We start from the raw sequence: 22,826 nt of genomic DNA, 5'->3' as shown, positions 1-22,826 counted from the left end.
TGCTTTCATAGATGTAGTTTTGTGATTCATATATGTTGAATGAATCCACTTAGGCATAATGTTCTGCTCTGCCGATGTGGTGAAGGTGGCAAGTACTGCTGATGATTCTAAATTGAAACGATCTGGGTTTTGTCAGCCATGTCAGCAAAACTCAAATTTGCACCCCACCGGGATGGGGACAACTGAGCGTACTGCCGCTGCCCATGAGCTCCCTCCGGTACCAGCTTCCCGGGCCGGCCAGAGCGCCGAGCTTGGCGAGCTGACCGACCCTCCCAGGCCGGGTGGCGGAGGAGTGGAGAGCGGCTGTGCTCCCGCAGGGCCAGGGCGGAATGCTGGGCTCTGGAAAGGGAGTGCTGGGACAGGCAGGCACGGGGCAGGGGCTGTGGCCATGGCCCATGGCCACCCCTCACCGGGAATGGGAGCTCCACTGGGCCTGCTGCCATGGCCTCTCCAGGCTGGCGCGCAGGGGGGGGGCCTGCTGCTGGCACCCTTTGCCTTTTGTCACTGTGCTGGTGTAGGTTTGATAGTGTAAGGAAATGAGCTTGACAGAGCTTGTGGCTGGAGTTCGTACTGTTATTAGAACCGATAGAGATGAGCCCTGGAAAAGAGCTGAAGAAGAGCTCGTACCCCCAAAAGTTTCTCTGATAAGGCGGGTATCACCTCCTTCTGTAAAATGGGTCATGTTGTAAGGACACATGTAACTCGCCCATGCTATGCCTGTGTCTAAAGCAGGGCTCAACTTCTGTGCTAACATTTTGTGGTCATTGGTGTTCCGTTTAAAAAAATAATTGTAGACAAATCACTTGTATAAAGAAAATGTTCAAAGAAACTGTTATTTAAATTACTGGCTCATGTTTTGCAGGGCACCAAATTGTCATTGAATTTCAAGAGTAGGGAGCCTACTAGACCTTTAAATCTTTGAAAATCTCCAGTTACTTTAATCTTTTTGTGCTTTTAAATACATTCCCCTTTCATAACATGCGTAGTTACTCATTTCTGATAATAGTAATGCTTTAAATTACTTTTTTTAAATCACTGTGCTATAACATATGTTGACCTTTGAAAATTCTTTTATCACCTTTGACATTTAAATACTTCCCTTACTTTCAAAGCTACTGCATGAGTGCCTGTCTCCAAGCGTGCACATGTGTGTGCGTGCTGTAGCCGGCCATACGCTTCTGCTGTGTTGTGTGCAGCATCACAAATCTCCAATGTGTTCATAAATTACCAACTATCAAGTGCTCAGTTAAAGGCAGGCTATTTGGAGAAATGTGCAATCAAAGTCTCATTTTAGAGGAGTCTTTTTGCTCTTTTGTTTTGTTCTTGCCTTGCAAAGTTTTATTTTGCGTTGAAGAGCTAGGTTTCTTTGTTACACCTGGAAAAACGGAGGGAGCAAACAGCAGCAGAGAGTAAGAGCTTGGGAGATAACTCCTGCAAATAATATGTAAATCTTGAGAGCAACAAATCAACAAGACCAGACTGAAATCAGAGTGAAGCTGTATCTGATGAATAATAGCTTTCCTCTTTCTTCCTACATGCTATTTTTTTGTTTGTACTAATTTAGTGCAAGTACATGTATGCTGACAGCCAGTATGCTAACTGTCTGAGAAATGAGTCAGAACTTGGGTGAATTTAGGATTAAGTTCTTTGATGTAGAATAGGCTTCATCTAGCTTCTTTTGGTCTTTCTGGGTGTGGGGTTTTTTTCATTGCCAGTAGTTTTGAAACATGACTTAAATGCTATGTATGTACTTAACCAGATCTAGAGAAACATAATTCTAATAGATGCTGTTCACCCTAGAAAACGGAGCACAAGAGATCTGAATTTCTTTCCTGGCTGTGTCCCAGGTTTACTGAGTAATCAATCAGTGGAAGGTCTTTTATCTGGTCCGTGCCTTTGTTTTCCTATCCCATGGTTCAGGGAGTAAAACAGTATTTAACAGCTGGGCACCTTTATAAGGAAAATGGTGGAGTTTGCATGCTGTCTTTAATCTTTATATGGTAATGGAAATACCTGTTACTTGTTTGTCATATATAGAGAGCTGTTTTTAAATAGCAAAACCAATTGAAAAGATGTGTACCTGTAAATATATATATATATATTGTTATATTACATTTCTGTGTCAGGTGTGTGTTCTGCACATATGTTTATATGGTGGGTTGTGTTTTTTTTCAGGCCCTGCTTGACACTCAGAATCTTTTGAGAGCTCAGATTACAAATTTTACTTTCAACCTGGGATTTTCAGGGAAGTTTTATCACACAGGTAAGAACGAAATACTAAAATCAATTTCATTGTGATGGTATTTTTTGTAAATATGAGGGAAGTAGGAAAGTAGACTTGAGGGTCTGAGTAGAGAAAAGAGTTTCCTTCGTAACAGGATAACTAAAAATTCAAATTGTTCCTTCTTCCAGATTGCTTTGGGACATGCATTTCTGCAATTTGCAAATCAAATTTTTCTCCTAAAGTTATTATACTTGATTAACCTTTTGTTTGAACTGTAGTCTGTCTGGAAATAACCACATAGGTAGAGTCTGTAACATCTTTTTGCAGCAGCATTTCCCTTTTAAAACAAAAAGAAAAGAAAAAAGGTGCTCATTCTTTGCATAATAGTCCAATAAATAGAGCAATGATGTGGAAGTAGGAGAGCCAGGCTGTAGTTTCTAAGGGAGAGACTAAGCCCTCCAGAGAAGTGTGCTGTCAGACCATATATGAAGTGTCCTGAAAAAGAGGAATGTTCCTCCTCCTCCTGCAAGCTGGGACATGCAGAAGCCCAAGAGTCACAGGGCCAGGAGGAGAGCTTGCAAGAAGCATTTCAAGCTTGGGTTGACAGCTTTGTGTAGGGGTTCTACACATTACATGTGTGTCATTGGATAACAGTAACATCCGTCCTGAGGGTGGGATAAACACATCTCTTACCATTGCTTTATAATTTCATTCAATTTGAGCTAGCTCAGATGCTCACTACAGAACCTCTCCCAGGAAACAGTGAGAGGGAGGCAGATAGAATAGGTGAGCTGGATTTTTCTCTGCATCCATTTCCTGAGCACACAGAATTTAGGTGGTGGTTTTAAGTGAGCAGGAGCATCTGGGATGAGACACCTGTCGTTCTAGTAAGCTGTGATGCCTGCATTAGGTGCAGGTGTAGAACATATTGAATTCTTCTTCCCTTGCATTAAAATGCAGTTCCTTTCATCCTGTTGTTGAGTGGTAAATTCCACCGATCAAATGAAATTTCCCGTTGACTTCACGGAGAGATCTGTTGAGCTACTACAGTTTATCTTTTTGGATACTTTAATCTCTACTGTAGAGATACAGTAATATATTACCCATTAAAATAATTTTATACTTCAACTGCTGTGGAAAAAGGGAGACATAAAAGATAAGCTATTAAATAGGATGTGATGTAGAAGAAAGAAGGTGCTCTCCACTGTCAAACAGGGAAAAAAAGACACAGGTGCAAAATAGGACAACAGCAGAGCCTGGAAGAGAGACAAAAGATAGCACAAGATAGTGTCATAGTTGAAGGATGTTAATATGAAAGGAGGGAAGTGAAGTGACATATTAGCTGAGACTAGGAACCAAAGGAGTTATTCAAAACCAGGGAAGGATATACAGAGCTTGAGTATGCTCGACAGTTGTGGAAATTACATAGCAGAGGGATAAGCATAACTTTTCCTGTGCTCAGTTGTGCACCTTGGTCAGTATTACTTATATCAAGAAGAGAAGAGGCAAGGAAAGAAATCTGTTATTTAGAGCTGAACAGCTGCAGAAGAAAGCGGCTGGGGCTGTACAGTCCCTCCACAGGTCTCTCTTGGGCTCAGCAGACTTCAGCTAGGCTTGGTACATGTCCAGGTTTCACCTCTGCAATCCCAGTGTCACCTGCACAGTTCAGAGAGACTAGAGGTGCCTTAATTTTTTTACATTCAGGACATCCCTTCCTCCTCCTGTTCCCATTCCTTCTTCCCCTTTCTTTTGCCAGCAACATGGTCCCAACTGCCCGGTTTGTCACCAGTGTCTCAGCAGGCAGAGGTACTTTTCAGACCATGTCTTTTGCTTCACTTGACAGTTCAGATGCTTTGGAGGGGGACATGCACATGGGTTTCCTGGTTTGGGATGAGTAGGATTTAGCAAAGGTATTGCATGTTTGTAGTACAAACCAACCCAGTTACTGGCTGTAGACTCAATGAGTTGAGCCTGTGTGTGTGACAACCCATCCCTCGCTGTGGGTTTCTCCCTTTCTTCGTGTGGTTTCTTCTCCCCGATCTGGCTATCGCACGACCTTCAGGTGCTCCTGGCGCTTTCTTTGGTAGCATGTGAGCATCACACAGTGCCCTGTGGACTCAGATGGAGTCCTGAAGTCTAATGATCCCACAAATATTGACACATCGTTACCGATGTCTGCCCACATTTTTCATTCCCTGCTATAGTTCCCTCAGAGGTAATGAGGAATATAATTGCAACAGTGAAGGTATGTCAGACAAAGTTTGCTGAAGGAAAGGGGAAAAAGCAAAAGGCACATAGGGTTAGTGAGAGTATGACTGTGCAGATGCAGAGAGCATCGGAGCCAAATGTTTGGCTGGAAGACTGAAAAAGAAAAATAGATGTTACAGAATGATGAGAGAGAGAAAGGATTTGTCAAGTTGTATTGGTGTCGGGAGTAGGAATGATCTGAAAGGAAGGAAGCAGGTGGGCCATGGAGATGTGTTAAGCTACGGGCTGTCAGAGCTCAGCTCGTACGATCTTTATATGGCGGCCTGTGAAAGGCTTATTGACATTTGGCGGCCTTTGACAGAGCTAGCCTGTCATTAAAAGTGCCCTGGGACTAGGATAAATGCCTGGGCTTGAGGGCAAGGGGGAGCGTAGCTGTACCAGCTAGCGAGACCCTGACACCTCCTGTCCCCATGGGGCTGCCAGGCACCCAGGCTGACCCTCGGCGAGGAGCTAGCAGAGCTGTGGCAGGGCCCCAGTGCCGACAGCGGCTTGCCGTGGCCCTTGGACCACCAGAACAACTGCTGGGGTGCTGGGGGCCAGTGGGCCTGCTGCCTACCCCAGGGAGCCGGGGCTATCCTGGCCCGTGCTTCTCACAGCCTGGGGACCCACCAGCACCAGGCTGGCCAGCTCGGGGGTGCAGGAGAGGCCCCACCGCTGCCCGATGCACTGCTGTAGGTAGGAGGTGGGGAGAGCAGCAGGGCCCCAGTGATCCCGCTTCACTGGGGCTGTGGTTAGGGATGGCAGTGGGGCCTTATCCCTGCACTACATCCTCAGGGGCAGGCGGGAGAGCATTGGGAAAGCTGAGCTCGGAGCTTGGGGATTAATGCTGGGAGCTCCAGCCACCCTGTAAGTCCCTTCAAAGACACAGATTCCTGGGAAGTCTGGAATAAGCCACGATTGGAAAGGTAGGAATGAGTGGGGAAGAGCAAATAGTTGTATTCTGCATTATAATTTGAAAAGGCCACTGGAAAAAATACTTCCACGTGTCAGATGTAACAAAAAGAAGTGTGATTGAGGAGTGAATTTAGTTTGGATAAGAAATACCAGAAGAGAGTTGCTAGCATTTTCATTCACACTCTGTATTGAACTGTCTCATATACCATTTATCCGATGGCATCCCTCAGCTACTGACATTACTGATACAGCACATGCACGTGAGGACAGTGTTGTAGCACGCATTCGAGATGTGGTGAAAACAGGGCACTAGGGCTTTTACTTGGCTGTAATTACTTCAGGAAAAGGAATATGGACTTGGACACATTTAAAATCCTCACTGCTTTTTAATGGTCACATTTTATTATGCCAGTTTCTTTCTTATATTTGCAAACATTTGTAAGAATATAATAAAAGTAGAGGCTTTACTTCAAAGATACTTTTTTTTCCCCCAGGCACCGAGGAGGAAGATGAGGGTGATGACCTGCTGTTGAGGTCCGTGGATGAGTTTTGGTGGTTTCCCCATATGTGGAGCCACATGCAGCCTCATCTCTTCCACAATGAGTCATCACTGGTGGAGCAGATGATCCTCAACAAAAAATTTGCCTTAGTGAGTTAAATTTTTACATTTTATATTTAATTTAGGCATTCAAAAAACATTACTCTTATTTGGTTGGAAAATCAGTCCTTGTGGAATTTGTTTTCATCTCAATGATTTGGGAAAAAAAAAAAAAGTTATGAAAAAGTGCTTTTTGCAATCATGCTGGTTTGTGCTATGAACATTTTGTTTCTCTGAATTTTGTATTTCCTTCTCCATTAAATGTTAATTTATTGTATTACTTTATGAAAAATGCTGAATGGAAAATTCTTTCAGAATGAGGAATAAATATGTTCCTATCTTCAAAAGTCAATATAGATAAAAATTCTTCTATTTCAATATTTTTCTACATAATTTCTTTTTCTAAATAACCTATTGTTTAGAATAGGAAAAACCCAGTTTACTGAAAGAATAAATACTCTGTCAAAACGTGTCAAATGACTTTATGAAAACACTGCATGTTAGGTTTAACTAATCATACCACATTTTCGAAAGGGTTTTCTGCAGTGATACCTATTAACATCTTCTATATTCCTTTTGGATCGGCATTACAAAAACTTGTTTTGAAAAGTATTGCCTTTACTAATTATTTATTCACAGTAAAACTCTGAAAAAAATGTTTTGGTGAGAATGTAAGAAGAACAAAACCAGATTTTTAGGTCTGAGGATACTAGAGAAACAGGATTACCTTTTCTCTACAGTTAATTTCATGCAACGGTATGTATTATTTGTCTGAAGAAATGGTGCAATGCAAAGACATAAAGAAGTGTTATATCAGAATATCTCAGCAAACGTTACTTGTTTGCTGAAATAAATACATCTACTCTTCCAACAGCCTAGTTTTACTTCTCCCTTTGCAAAATACAGTGGTTGCTCTTCAGCTGAAAGGTAATGATTTAGTTACTTGAAAGAGCAGCAGAATTTGCAATACCAGAACAGAAAAGAGTGCACTTATGGCCATGTGTCAGTGACTGGAGGAAGAGGAGATAGACCTAGAATATCAAGCAATTAAAATTTGTATTTGAAAACTTTGCTTTTAAGTAAGATGTATGCATTCTTTCAACCAAAGATTTTACCAGGTTTACAGTAAACTGTAGTTGTACTGAGTACAGGCCAGCTCAATTTTAATGTTTCCTTTCAAGAAAGCATGTCAGTAGAAATGAGAATGATGAAAATTTAAAAATCAAGTGCCCAAAGTTCCCTTTTTTCTATGAATCTGTGTACTGTTGCAAGCTCCACTGGAAATTAGATTAAGTTCTTGTAGTTCCGTTGTGACCTAAGACATCCTCTGGGATTAGTCTACAGTATGTAACCATTAAGGTGCGTTGTTAGAATCATTCATATTCAACCCTGTTTTAAGTAACTTCATGAATTTCCATTTTCTTCACTACTTTGAATGCTCTTAATACTGACAGATACCTTATATTAAATGTTTTTCATGTCTGAAGCTATGTATAGACATACAGACGTGAAGCTACTCATTATGTTTCATTTGCTTAAAGCATTTAAATTAATAACAAAGATAAGTATCCTGCTTTTTTGAAAGAGGCTGAAATTGCTCATGCCTCATGCATTACCAAACTGAATGTGTATATTGTGTGTGAAATGTGCAACTTGGGAATTACAGTCACTAAGAAATAACAGAGACACTAATACATTGAAGATGATAGGCTCATAATTAGAATGAAAGATTTTAATTACATATTTATTACTGCATATTGTAAAACTTGAGGGGAAAACCCTTAAAAATCAGACATTTGTTTGTAGCTGAATGAAGGAGATGAAATGGGGCACTAGAGAATGCAATTTCTTACATGCTCTGTAAAGATTTTTCTTTCTAATGTTTATGCATGCCTAAGGGGGGTAGGAAAGGTAAAAGGAAGAAGAACTGAAATATCTGCCATGGAACTGAATAGTGTAAAGCTGTGTAACTGATGGCATATCCATTCTTTATCTCCCCACACAGTAAAACCAGTAGGCCAGATCTTACTCATTGCTACTTTGCCAGATTACATAGTGCACCCCAGCTGTAAACCAGCAGACGACATACTCCCAGGGTGCAGCGGGGTCTCTGATGGGGTGTTTGGATCTTATCTGGGAATGCTACAGCCTTATGAGTATTCCAAAAGCTGCATCAGCCTCAGGGTGGTAAAATCTTGTGCCCCATTACGTGTGCCATAAATTGCTAAAAGGAAATAGTAATTTCACCAGTTTTTTTAAATATAGAAAAATTAGGGTTCTTGGCTGTGATTAAACCATACCTGTCTGTTACACATGGTGTTACACCGGGTTCAAAATAGCCCTTTATTGAGACAAAAATAGCTTTCTTCCCTTCCACACTTCACATCTTTAAAGTCTTATTTCCCATGGTTTTCCAGAGCAAAAGCAAATGCTGCTTTTTGTGAATTTGCTTTCTTTTGAGCTGGGAGTAAAGTTGTCATATTTAAATTATAACAGATAGGTCTAATACTGAATCCTGACCATCTGAGCTTTTCAAGTCATTAGCTTTCCTGCAGTAGTCCAGTCCTCCTCCAGAAAAGATGAGGACGGATGATTTTGCTAAGGTCACACACCCATTTTTATTTGCGATAAGACTTACAGAGTTTTTCATATTCCTTAGTAATTAGTTTACTCAAAGGAAGAGACTCAAGTATCAACCAACTCTTACCTTTGTGCACAAAGTATAATTAGAAGACAGGGTGAAGATGACTATAGAAGCGCAAACAATCCAAAAAAAACCCTTGAAATTCAAAGGTTGAGCAAAGGCAGCTTTCCTAAATCATTGCTACACAACATCATCTTATGGACAGTGTATTCTGCTAATCAGACTATCAAAGAAATATCTGCTATATACCGTTCCTTTGAAAAGTTACCTGAAAGGAAGGAGAAAAGGTGTCAAAATTTATTAGAGTATGCTGGAAACCAGAAACTGGAAACAAAATATATTGAATGTCAAGAGAAGGTAATACCAGCAAGATCAGTATGTAAACAAGATAAATGATAGGAGTCTGCAAAAATGGAAGATGTACCACAAAAGGGGTTAGTCTACGACATCTGCCTATTATCTTCAGAATTTTACAAGTGATTATCTTTCTCCTTTTTAAAAAAGACACTAAAATGGTTAAGCTGGTTTCTGAATATGTTTTTATGTTTCAAGTGGACTAGAGAGGAAATGCAGTGACTGAAATTTGGGTAACAATCCATATAATGGTGTAGGGCCCATGCAGTGGAAATCACACTTTTGTTTGTAACTGTCAAAGGCTACCTGTTCTGTTGAATATGTGCCAGTAGTTTCCTCTCTGAATTCTTAGTTTGTGAGCAAATTCCTTGCAAGAACTTGAAAGAAGTTTTCTGTTTAATGTAGATTGAAGAAATCAATGTAAAATATATCTAATCACTGTTCCCTACACACTTATAAAAATATTGATTTAAAAGGCTTTTCTATTAAAGTCCTATGTTTCTTCTGACCATGCTGCCTTCCGTCTCCTTTACATATCAGCATATTTTGATATCACCACTATTTGCATTTCAGACCAGTTCTTGAGCTCTCACAAACAAGGGATTTGAGAAATGCCAAAGCATCAAATTTCTTAAGTTTTTGAAAGCAGTCATTGTTCTTTTATGTTTTAGGAACATGGTATTCCAACTGATTTGGGCTATGCGGTAGCTCCACACCATTCTGGAGTCTATCCAGTACATGTTCAACTTTACGATGCCTGGAAAAAGGTCTGGAATATCAGAGTTACCAGCACAGAAGAATACCCACATCTGAAGCCTGCAAGGTATAGACGAGGCTTCATCCACAAAAATATCATGGTGAGTTGTATTTATGATGTTCATATTACAACCACTCTACCGTTTTATGAACAATTTATTTTTGTGGAAAAGCACAGTATCCCAAAAGTTCACATTGTGAGAAGCAGATATTGCCATGCATAAGTAGCAAGATACATCTGACAGTATCTTGTTAATTAAAATCAGTCTGTTGCTGGTGATGTTACTGCTGATGAAGGTGGCCTCCAGGCACACCAGTGTTAACACTTAACAGGCTGTTAACTGATCTAGCCCTGCTGTTAATACTGGTTTAGAGAGCTCAAGGAAAAAGTCAGCTTTGCATCTTTTAACAGAATATTATGAGTTAGATTTCTAGCAGGTTTTAAATTTGCATAGTTCCATTAACTGCGAAAGAGTTCTGCCAGTTTATGCCATGTAAGAATCTGGATCTTTGTGCATACAAATTTTTCTTCCATTTGATCGGTGCACGGTTGCCCTGATTTTGCTTCCTGACACACAGAGATGTGAGCTGTGCCTAGGCTGTGGGCCCAGGTGACCAGGCTGGATGCAGGTCAAACGCTCCAAAGGCTGGAGCGAGGGGAAGACACACACACCCCCAACACACCCCTCCAGGCTATGAAACCACTCTGTTGAGGCAGCCGCAAGTCAAATCACACACTTTTTTGGTATCACATATTTCACAGCGTTGTTCACTGACAGCAGCGTTTGCCAAAAGGGGTTCTACGCGGCTGATATGGAAGGTGTTAAGTTACGACTGCCTGGTCACTAGGATGCAAGCTATTTCTGGGTCCCGTATTGTTAATATTGTCTGAGAAGTGTTTCAAAATAACTTTCCAAAATGCTTGATGGAATGTTCTCGAGTAACTTTCTTCTGGAGCATGTAGGAGAGCAGTGAATGGGAGAGATCCTACTAGGGTGTGTACAGTGTTACACCTCTGGCTGCAAACAAGCAGTTTTGGAGAGGGTCAAGCGCCTTAGCGCAAGACTGCCACTCAGCATGTAACAGAATTCTGGTATTGTCCTCAAGTTACCACGGATACCACTTTTCTAAGCAGAATAATAGTATTTAAAAGTTTTGATCTATTTTTGGATGAAGCAAACTAAAATGATCTCCAGACATCCAGGAAAAAAATTGACACCGTACAGATTTGAGCTACAGTTTGTTCTCCTCAAAGCAATTGCTGCATGTAAAATAACAGGTTTGTGGATATGCTCAGGGGGCATGAAGGATTTGAGGCAGACTGACAGACTTTCAAAATCTCCAAAAATAAACTCATAAATTTTTGTTAAAACATGTCATTTGAAGACATGTAATAGGATTTAACACAAGGACGCTGGGGCCAAAAATCTATTTCCAAGCAAGAACAGTCATATAAAACCACCTGTTTTGGGTGTCTCAGGCTTTCAGTTCTCCAGGGTAAATGCATTAGAATTTTACATCTGTGGGCTTACAGTGATGAATACATTCAGTAATAAAATCGTTGTGTAAGATTTGCCAGAGCATTTCCCATCTAGTACAGCTTCATTGCCTGCCTCTGTAAAGAATTGTTCTCATATTTCACGATAAAATCCAAAGGTTTTTAAAAAGCATATACAAGTTTATAGCAAATGTATAAATTTCATACATTTTCTGACAACACAGTTTACCATCTGTGGTCCAGTATCCCATACATGACAGAAAGGATGCCGAGAAATTAAACTACAAGAAATAAGGAGTATTTACAAAGCCACAGTCTATATCAAGCAAGGGATTTGTATGCTTTAAAAGTTTAAGCTATCATATAATAAATGTTCTAAATGGGAATAAAATGTTTGAAAACAAGCCTAGTTTAAGAATTACACATAAACGTCAATACTCAGCTGATTATTTTCTATTAAAAATAGACAAAATACTCTCCAGTTAATTATTTTCTGAAGTTGATACAAAATATTTTGAAGTTCTACTGGAAAACCTAACTGCATTTATTAGTTCTTCCTATTCAAAAGACTTGTTCTTTACACGTTTTTAAAAATACTTTTGTTTATGTGGCTTTTTTTTGCAATTGGTCTTAAAAAAACAGCACAGTTGAATGGGAGGCAGATCTTTCTTACAGTGTGAGCATTATCGTCAAAATTCATCATGTGTCAGTGTAGAATTATTACTGGTCGTGATGCCTGAGCCAAAAAAAAATAAATTGACTTTCGACTTCCAGTTTAAATTTACAACAAAGCCATCATTCAAATAAAAAGTAGAATTGATAAATAAAGCATAGACATAGTATTTCAGATTATGTTTTTAAATATTTTAAAATTTTAGAAATATTTGTTGACTAGGTTTCAAATATTTGGTTTTAGGGTCAGGTGTTATGGACAAAATTAGTTTGAGGAAGTTGCTGAATTGTAACTTACTGATTGAGGTCGATCTCCAGTTTCAAACAAAACGTGATGAATTTTTGGGCATTATGATTTCACTGGTAATAAAAATGTTGTATTTTTCAGTAAGCACTGTTTATTGATCTGCCAGTCGATTAATTCAGCTCGATCTTAATTGATTTCTGGCAAAGTTGTGATGGCAAATCTGCCCAGCAGTTATCACAAAGGAACATTATCAGTTATGTGTTGGTTACCTGGCATGTATCATTTCCTTAGAAGTATAAATATTTTTGTTTTGTGAATGTCTCTTACATCCTTCTTTTTTCCTTTCAATAAATTCAGGTGCTTCCTAGGCAAACTTGTGGTTTATTCACCCACACGATTTTCTATAAAGAATATCCTGGAGGCCCAAAGGAACTAGACAAAAGTATTCAAGGAGGAGAGTTGTTCTTCACACTGGTTCTCAATCCAGTAAGTACAGTGTAACTTTGAAATGTTTTTAAAAAAGTAGTTAAAGAAGTCACTGAATTCTTCAATGCTCATCAGCTGGGTCTCCCCAATAGTATTGATTAGTCACAGTGAGTTCTACTTTTTCAGTTAATTAATTTAAGATCTAATATCATATATGTTCTGTTAGTTGTACAAAGATAATCTCTGTTCTTTTTCTGACAAGTTCTGTTAGTGATGCAGTAGTATAAACCTTTCTTGTTCTTCCTTATTTTTGCATGAAATAAGAACCCCGAGTTTTAATTTTTAAAAGAGTTCAAGCATTAAGAACCGATACTACTAGCAGATAAGTATGTCAGATGAAGTCTATTTTCCTGCTTTGCCAAATTCATAATCAGAAATGTTGATAACGCTCATTGGTTTGAGAAAGTTGCAAGCAAGGAGTGCTTGCACTTAAATCTGTTTTGAGAATTTTTAGTTGCTCTTTCATATCAGCTTCAAAGAAAAGATCCAAGTAAATGAACCACGCAATTAATACATCTGCCTAACCCTTCATTTATCTTTAATGGAAGGATAAACAAATGAGGCTATGAAACTATGGAATACTGACAGAAGAGAACAGTACAGTACTTCAGAATGGCATGGGATTAGGTCAATTGCATCAAAATTGACCTTTTAGACAAGCTTTTAGGTGAGTTTCTCATCTGAAGTCCAAATGAAGCATACCAATAAAATTTACCCGGTTTATATAAATGTAATCACTAGGACTCATTTTTTCAGAAAACCAAAGGGAACAAAACATATTTCCACTCAAATCCTTTGGAATAATAGCCTAAATATTTTTGTGCCCCTTATTAATCTTCCCTAATTTAATGGAAATCCAAAGGAAAAAGGCTTCTGTCAGCTACTTCAGCAGTTTATATGCAGGTCTGTTTGTCAAGCCTCAAATTCTTTCAGGCTATAGTTTTGGTTCTTTCAGAGCAGTTCCTGTGTTTTGTTCTCCTTTTTAATGTTCACAGAGTGGAATTAAGGAACAAAAATTTCACTTCCTCAGCACACATGTAGTCTCTTCCAGAGAATGGCAGTAGTTCCAGTCCTAACTATGATAATATATATATTTCAGGCACAGTCTGTTAACAGAGGTGAGACCTGCAAAATTATTTGGATGGATGCTATTGGCACCATAGCAATGCTTTGTCAATATATGATTTTAGCTAAGAGTTACTAGCTTAACAAATGAGACTTAGAAGAAGGCATAGTAACAACATTTTGAGTTAGGACAAACCATATTCCATATTGGAACACAGCCACAACTTAGCCAAAAACTATTTTAGGGTCTTAAAGAGCAGAGAAACAGCAAATTTTAATATGGATGCTGGAGGCCTAAGCCTTTCAAATTAAAAGAATGAAGAGAACGGAGCGAAAGACAAGATAAGCAGTGAAACAATCATGATTATTGGTATTAATCATAGAAGTTTAATCGTGCCTGCCTACTTTTGATATATTAGAATTAGATCTTTGATTTATGCATTGTAATGTAGACTGTGTGATCACCTGGTTCTGAGAAATGTGATGTCCCCAGTACAGGGTAAAAGAATAGGAGTTAAATATGCTGTTTTCTGAATACAACTGTAAATTAATATTAGGCCAAAACTGCCCAAGACAAATTATTGCAATCCCTTTAAAGAGTTCCTTTGAAAAGATGATGTATCTGGTTTTAAATATCTGCTTATAAACACTTTCTCAAGTGGTAAGCGTTAGCTTGGCATGTAATCAATTTAAAGATTAGGGTTTGCATCTTTGTGCTTTCTAAGTATTATGTGTATTTATACCATAATATGCAAGTCAGAGTTGGGCAAAGATTTAAACATTAAAGTGAAAACTAAGTAGCTTTAAGAATTTGTCTAATTATGAAGTGGTATTTTGGATTTCATAAGCTTTCCTGTGTTTTTATTAAAGTTGCTGGCATTTCTTAATACAAAACACAGCTTTTCAGAGGATGCAAAAATTGCGTTATGAGACATTTTCTAAACGTTATTTCTCACAATGCAAAAATAAGAAGAAACATTACCTGAGAATCATTACAATGTCAGCTAAATATTCTCAACAGTGAGTACATAAATATTTAGTTTCCAAAAATTGAAAATGGGAGTGTAAATTAAATGTAAATCTTAACCTTACATGTTAACTTAACTAACAATGTAAATCCTCTGTTACATTTCCTGACTTAATTTGGGTAACTGGTCTTAATACAGTTTCTGAGGTGTAAATTACTAGGCTGAGGCTTTAGAAACAGAGTGCCCTACACTGAAATAAAAGCCCCTAAGAATAAAGCCCAAAATGTCTTTGTGGTTTGGTTGTGTAATGGTAGCTATTCACAAGAAAGGCTCTGCTTCCTTATCGTATGTGAGATCAACCATACTCGGCAGAATAAACCACAAAAAACCATGGGGCCATATGTGCATCTGTAAGCTTTTGACATGAGAACCAGCATTATTGCCCTGTTCCCAGGCTATTGTACGGTCCAAAGTCCTGCAGGCAAGAAAAGCATCAGGAAATCCTGCTCTGCAAGTGATCTCTGCTAGTTATATTTTATATGGGAACTAACGGTTGGTTTGTTGGAGTAGCTAGTCTTGTGGTTGGCCTAGCTGTATTTATGTGGTACACATTTATATCCTCACACTGCTGGTTCGATTGCCATCTGATGGTGGCTGTAAAGTGATCTTGACAGCTATGCCCGATGTGTTCATAAGGCATCTAGAATGCTGAAGTGCCACCAAGCTGAAATAGAGCCTAAGTAGTAATATAACACTCCACCTGCTCTTCCAGTAATATTTTTTATGTCTGTCTTCTGTTAAAGATCTTGCTGACTTCAGCGGCCCTTAGGCAAGATCATGCTATATCAGGATCTTGCACAAAATGTTTTACAGGAGAAAAAAAAGGGAAAAAAAGGAAAAAGTAACCTTCAGTAACCCTGTATTACGAGTATACTGGCATTATATTCTCCACGTTATTGGTTGAATAATTGACTTAGAGGGAGGTTGTGTGACTTGCACTGATCTAACCAGGGAATTCTTTAGCAAAGCCACAAGGAGAACATGCATTGTAGAAGTCTGTAGTGATTAGTATCTTATGCAGTTAGGCTGCTCTTTGCCTTAGTTCTACTAATTCACATTGTTGCTATTTTTAATAGCACTGTACTGACTTTAAAATATTTTAACAAGTATTTTTCCAGATAAACTTGTTAGAATCTTCAGTGACTTCAGATTCATCTGTCTCTGTCTGCAATATTGATTGAAGTTCTTGGATTAACAAAATTTCTGTTCAGTGTGTCTTAGAATGAAATTGTACCAGTCACCTAAATATGCCTTTTAAATATAAAGGAAGTAAGCAATTAGATTTTGAGATATATCTAGATATAGATATTTTGATGAGGTAGGTATAGACACTGCAATCATTTCTTCTCAGATTTGCTAGCAAATCTTTATCAATACTGACAAGACTATCAATACTTCTGTACCACTCTGAAAATAATTAGACCTAAGAACCAAGCCAAACTAAACATAGCTGAACTGAACATACCTTTATAAAGATTATTTGAACATTTCTTTGTCTGCCACTGTATATTTTACTCATCTGCAAGTAGGAACAGGCACACATATTGCTTCTTTATGAAAATATGTCTGTACTAGTTACTGATCTGTGCCATAGCCATGGTAGGTTGTTGTAGTTGATGTGGAACACGTGCAATAAAATAAGCTAAGTAAGACCTGAGACCAAAATGGTTCAAAAAGCACTGATACAATAAAGTTTTCAAAGACCTAAGTTGCAAATGAGCTTCTTTCAGCTTGCACATGTGTTGCAATGGATTTAAGTACCAAAACTTGATTAACTGAGTAACTAAGGCTATCTGTTGCAAAACTGTTTGATATGCGACAGTACTGTTCAATCATTAACAGGAACATAACAAATCTGACTGTCTTGGTGAGTAGCTATGCTTGTTACGATAATACGTATACATAAAGGCTATACGCCCTTCATCTTTCCAGGAAAGGTAGAAATTGTGACTGGAAGAGGATTCTGCTAAGGACAGCACTGCATACTGCAGCATTTTCTGTCCTGATGTACATGTTGTCCCATGAGAGCAGCTATTCGAGCAGCTATTGTCAGATGAACACTTGAAATTCTCACCTGTCCCACAGGGCTGATGGAGGCTACAGAGTAAGGGGCAAACAAGTTAACAGCACTTGTTCTCCTTGAGGCTGCATGGGCAGCCACCTATGTTGACACAAACGGTGTGTTAGCTTACTCAGTGCTACACAGACAATAGGAATATGAGTTCACTGTTCTATGAAATAACTTGCTTATAGTTAAGCCTGGTTTTAAGGTGTTACTGTGAACAGCACGTTATATCACAGTAACAGAAGAGAAAGGTTCCTATCTGTGAGTTTGTTGATTCGGATTCCATGGAATGTACAAAAATCAATAATCTTAACGTAAATCTGCACATTTTGCATGCCAAAGTCAGTAGGATTTTTCTCATTTCCTTCCATTTGTCATTCCTATTAGTGGGATAATACATAGGTATATCCATGTTCCTTATTCTTCAAGGCATTGACACGCTGTGGAAGGAATAGAGTTGAAAATAATGCAGAGTTGTGTAATGAAGATGTGGAAATTCATGGTACAGGTCCATCCAGAACAGTCTGCAGACTCAATCTTATGTGCAGAACTGGAGGCAGTTGAATGAAGAGAACTGTGAAGGACTGAGAAGGACTCAAATTTGAAGAGAAATCAAAATTATCAAGATTGATTATATTTGAAAAGAGATAAAAAACAGAAACAACTATGAAATTGCATGAAGAACCTAGACAATGAGCTCGTTAGCTGTCTTGAAACAGAAAACCAGAGGATAGCCAATTAAATGAGGATGAGAATTTTAATGAGAACTGTATCATGATCTTCCTCCAAAGTAGTGTTTTTGACGTGAAGAACTTACCAAGATTTGAAATACAGAATTAAATTTGACTGGGTATTCTTGCCTGTAGTATCTGGTAATAATGGATTCCATGTATACTTCCGTGCTTTAGGTAACCCTTGAAAGCGGGGAGGACTTTCATAGAGGATTATTTTTCACACATCTCCCAGCTGTAGAGTATCCCGTACTTTCCTCACGCGTATCTCTGATGCCATCTGTTTCTGTAGGCAGCATGCTGCACTAGATAAACAGAACAAATGCAGGAGGGACATATTAGTTTTATTATATACATATATATATATGTGTGTATATATATATATATGGAAAAGCTGACTGTTTTTCTAAGTGCAGAGTTTCAATAGGAAAATTCATGAAGCAGATCAACAATATGACATTGAGTATATCTCATCTGGTTTCTACCAGTTCTTTAGATTTTATTCCTAAAGTCTATTCCAATTTGTTAATCTGTTTGGTTTAGTTTTCAAATGATGATGTGGAAGGTATATTTTTATTCTAAAATCCAAGTAATCTAGTAAACCCCGTTTTTCTTAATACAAGACTGCAACTTTGATGAGAGACATGGTCTAAAACAATACTGTATGCTTTTCCTTTTTCAGCAGCATCCAGTAGTAGAAGTTAAGGTGCCTCAGTTCATATTTGTAGAAGGCACACATAACCCAGTCCTGAAATATCTGGAAGACACAGATCGGGAGCTTTGCTATCCTAAAAGATGAATGTTTAAGGGAAAACAATGGTTCATTAAGATCTTCTATACTTTTTCTGTCCCCAAGAAAAACAAACAGAGCAGAATACAGTAATTGCATTGCATGCCCTTACATACACTTCCTTGCAAAGTATTACGTGTCTACAGATCTAAAGAAAAGGGAAAATGCCCTGTGGAGAGGAATTTGGTGAAAGCCTTCAAATGGTTGACAGCCCAACAATGAAACTAATGTGTAGCCAGCTGTGTTTTCGTCGTATGGTTACAGCAGTACTGATCAAGACTGTTAACGGTTTAGGCCCTGTGTCAGATTGATCTTAAAATAACTGTAATCTTTGTACGCATTCAGTTCTAAGTATTATTTTCCTCTAATTTTTACCTCTCCCTAGTTACAGTGAGTAGACCTGCTATTAAGCTAATCGACTTGCAGCAAGGGAGAAATTATCTCCTTTAGCACTAGAAATGAGAGAATTTATGAGCATCAGCAGAACCTACTGTATCTTAACGTGACCCTGAATGAGATGAATAGTCAGGCTTTGGGACTACAGAGGAAAACAGAAAAATGAAGGCATCTTCCCTTTGTATCTGTCTCACTTCACACAACCTCATATATGATCGTGCTGAGTGTGAGAAGCAGGGAAGATAGCACCTGTGTTGAGAAGCACACTGATGTGCAGGTACCCCCCTAAGCCCTGATGTGTGGGGTTCGTCATAGGCATCCCATGGTAGCTATGTGAAGCAAGCTTTTTGGATGGTACTGCCAAGTGGGAAATTGAGTCACAAGGGTAACGAGCAATCGACAGAGAAAGGCAAAAAAAGTTTGTGCAACAGCTGAAAATAAACTCTGGTTTCCTGACTATCAGATTAATAATTCAGAACTGCACCAAATACATAGTTTTGTTTGATCCTATATATCTTCCCCGGTTCCATTATATCTGTAGTGGAGACAGTGCTATACAAATCAAATTCAGCTAGTTAGCTTGGTGTCTTTGCAAGTGGGCAGATCCATGACAGCTGTGAAACGGGCAGGACAGCCTCAGAACAAAACAGGGAGTTGCAAGCTGGAATTTCTCTGTGGTGGAACCGAACACAGCTTTCCTGGTAGCATACAGGTCTAAAAGGAATATCTTTCAACTACTGAAAATACATATTCGAGCATAGACTGCAATCTAGTTCATTATTCTATCACTTTGTTAGTCTCATGGAGCAAGACCAGCTGTTACTGAGTCTTTGAATACCTGAAACAAAACTGTTCTGAGTAACGTGGAGATGGTAGCTGAAGTGCAGAGTGTGCACAATGCCAAATTAATTGGAATATAGGCATTCTGAGAGTTAGACATACTCTTGTGACCTGTAAACATTTGTTCAGTAGCTAAAATATCAGCAATAACCTAAATTGGTAATGCATCTGCTTCTAGTGCCTAGCAGAGATCATGTAATTAATTGTCAATCATAATTTAACTTCATTTTAAAGTGTTGTGCTTAACTCCATTGAGTTGGGAGGCCTCAGTGCACCCTTTTAATGCTGTTGCACAGATTGGAGGGTAACACAGTGCCCGTGACCAAAGTGCCTCGATGACTGGTTTAACACTATGAATTTATTTAAGTTGGATTGCCTGCAATAGATTTATATACAGTAAAAAACAGGAAGGATGTGCCCAGTCTGCAAGAGATGGTTATTACCAGTTTTTTTCTTATAGCAGCTCGTCAAGTTCCAGATTGAAAATGCCAAAATAATAATAAATCTGCTTAACATCATCATTGTCACTGCAGGTCTCAGTCCTCCCTCCACTTCCCTGGTGCTTGGCCAAGAGGGTACAGCTAACTTGTGGAAAGGGAGCCTCCTCTCTGCGCTTGGGTTGCAGTCCAACCCTGACAGCTTAGTGCAGTGGTCTCCAAAGCGGGGCACGTGCACCCCAGGGACCACGCAATATAATCCATCTAGGTGTGGGAAGAAAACGTTGGAATTTCAGTGTTAGAATTATATAATTTATAAATAAATATACATACACTGTGGATGCACGCTCAAAAAAATGTTACTAATAGGTGTGCGTGATCAAAAAGGTTTGGAGACCAGTGGCTTAGTGGACTCCTGTTCTACATGCTTTTTACTGTTCTAGAGGGTTTTGTGCTTCATTTGTTTCACTCTGCTGTAGACATCGCCACTTCTTTTCTTTCCTTCTTTATTACTGTAACTGAAGCCAAATCAAAAAGTCCTCCTGATGCTGTACACCATTAAGGAGGTATAAACAGGAGTATGAAGAAGAGTTAATAGTGAGGTATAAGTGCAACCTATTCATCTGCAAAATGTTTGTGTAAAATGGAGTTTGAATACGAAGCAAGGTACATTTTGCTTATTGGTATGCATGGAAGGGAGTGGGAATATCTGCAGGCTGCCCAGCCCAAACTACCCTCTTTGCTGTTTTCCATCAGAACAGCTGGTCCTGCTCACCGTAAATCATTTCTATCCCAAAGTAGAGAAGCTTCATAATTCACCCTTCCAGACCTTCACAGGGAGCTTGGTAAGAAAAAAAAAATAAATACCGTGGAATCCACTGTCCTTGAATGGTTCCTCTTGTCCCTGTCTTTCCGAAAACAGACCCCTTGACACCAGGGGGAAGAAGCCAGGAATACAACAGTGGCACAAGCCAGCAGCTCTAAGAGGGGCTTCTCGTGCTTGTGAATGAAGGGTAACGTCATTCTTTTGGGAGGCAGGCACCTCTGGTTTTGCCAGGAAAACAACAACTCTTATCAAGATTGTAGAAACTTAGTGAGTAGTGTCCTTACTGTATAATTTTAATAGGTGCAGCATCCTAATAGTGTTGATTTTGTAGTGATAAATATTTTTTTAAATACCCAGCCTGCTAAAATAACATCCATCACTAGAAGCTGGGTTAACTTGTTGCATATTTTTTCCTTCATTTTCTGTAAGTTGTTTGTCAAGCATCTATTGTTTCCTCTGTTCTTGATACATAAATTAGATCATGCTGGTTCATCTTTTCCTGGTACATGTGATTTAACAGCAGGAACTCAATCTCGGTCTCAACTCTAATTTGTTGACCTAGAAGCTATTGCCTCTAATTGGGAAGTGTTATTGTAGTAAGGAAATACACAGCCCAGAATGAGCATTCAAAAAGATAAAAGCTGTTTATCTGAGCACTTGTCCTCATTTCCTTACATCCCTGCAGTACTAGTCAGAATCCCAAATAAAATCAGAGCTTGGGAAGGAGAACAAAACAGAAGTAGCCCTCTGCCCTTTCATTCTGGGGAAGAGGGAGTGAGAAATGCTGAGGAGCAGCTGAAAGGAGTGGGTCGTACAGTTGCCTATAAGGCTCTGTGAGAAGGCAGAGTACAGGAAGGCACCTTTACTGCTCTGATCTGAAAATGTGTGGGAATGAGAAAGGAGCTGCTGCCCAGAGGCCAGATTTAGTCCCAAACCATCATTTTAAAAATTGTCTGCATTCCATTTCAGTCTCGTCATGAAAGATATTAAATCCTGTGGAGACTGTGCATTGAAGTGCAACCAAGATGATAGTTTGTTTATGAGGAACAGCTAAAAAGGGTGATCCTTCTTGCACTAAGATAAAGAAAATGCTGAGATGCCCTGAAAGAAATTATTTTGGAAGTTGGCTGGAAATAATAAAATCAAGTAAGTTCTTTTTAACTGAAAGGTAGGCTAAAATGCTTATTAGAGTAAATGTAAATCCATTCACAGCTGCTTCCCTTTTGAAGAAGGAATAAAGAAATACGTGAAGCTCTATTTGTATTCTGCAGCATTTCCCAGAGGTGCAAGGTTATTGAACAAATAGTGTTATTTACTAGGTCTAGTCTTCTGAGATGCCCACAAAGGATTCCTTTTATATCTCTTGGTATGTGGTTTCAAGAGAGTAAATCTTCAATAGCGTGGCATGCCAACTATTAGTTGGCACGGAAAGAGTAATCATTCTCATTAGTTAGAACTTGTTTGCATGAAACAGAATGTGTGTGATACAGCAAAACAAAGCAGTGTAACTCAGTATAGAAGGCAACAAGTAGTAACTGTGTTTTGTCTGGGTGTGAAACTGCACACCTGCAAAAGGAAGGGTAATTAATGGTAGGAGTTTCCGTCCTTCTGCACAGCTTGGTGGGAGGGCAGGGAAGCAGGTAGCAACACAGCATCCCTTGCAGCTGGGCCAGCGCCAAGGTGAAATCCCTCAAAATGGCACTTGAATATCAGTTTCTCCTTGGAACCAGGGAAACCAGAGGATCAGCTTATACGTCTCTCCCAGTGCTGTGGCTTGCGTAGCTGTTGTTGAGAAACTCGCAGGAACACCCCTAGAGTAGGAAAGAGTGGCTGGCAGGTGGGCACCACATACCGTAAGCTACCTCTCATCAGCATCCCTGGTGTGCAGCACAGTCCAAGATCCTGCTCGGAGAAGTGTGACTGCGGCCATTGCAGCATTGTGCTCCTGCTAGCTACACAGGCTGCTAGCTTAGCCTGTAAAGACCTTTTGCAGCTAAAAGCAAGAGT

The 22,826-nt window shown here is 39.2% G+C and overlaps 1 protein-coding gene across 4 annotated transcripts in view; it reads left to right on the top strand.

Annotated features, from left to right (window-relative positions):
* The window catches only part of LOC308058177 (bifunctional heparan sulfate N-deacetylase/N-sulfotransferase 3), a 73,307-nt gene that overhangs the window by 29,660 nt on the left and 20,821 nt on the right, over window positions 1–22,826 (top strand). For all 4 annotated transcript variants that reach the window (XM_080373560.1, XM_080373557.1, XM_080373559.1 and 1 more), the window contains 4 exons: window positions 2,176–2,263; window positions 5,881–6,035; window positions 9,654–9,839; window positions 12,513–12,641. In XM_080373560.1, coding sequence (XP_080229686.1) covers window positions 2,176–2,263; window positions 5,881–6,035; window positions 9,654–9,839; window positions 12,513–12,641 — 558 coding nt within the window. The remainder of the gene's footprint in view (window positions 1–2,175; window positions 2,264–5,880; window positions 6,036–9,653; window positions 9,840–12,512; window positions 12,642–22,826) is intronic.

This window comes from Falco punctatus (assembly GCF_963210335.1).
Source record: "Falco punctatus genome assembly, chromosome: 1".
Lineage (NCBI taxonomy): Eukaryota > Metazoa > Chordata > Aves > Falconiformes > Falconidae > Falco > Falco punctatus.
Note: the sequence above shows the minus strand (reverse complement) of the source record. Positions and strands in the feature narration are given on the sequence as shown.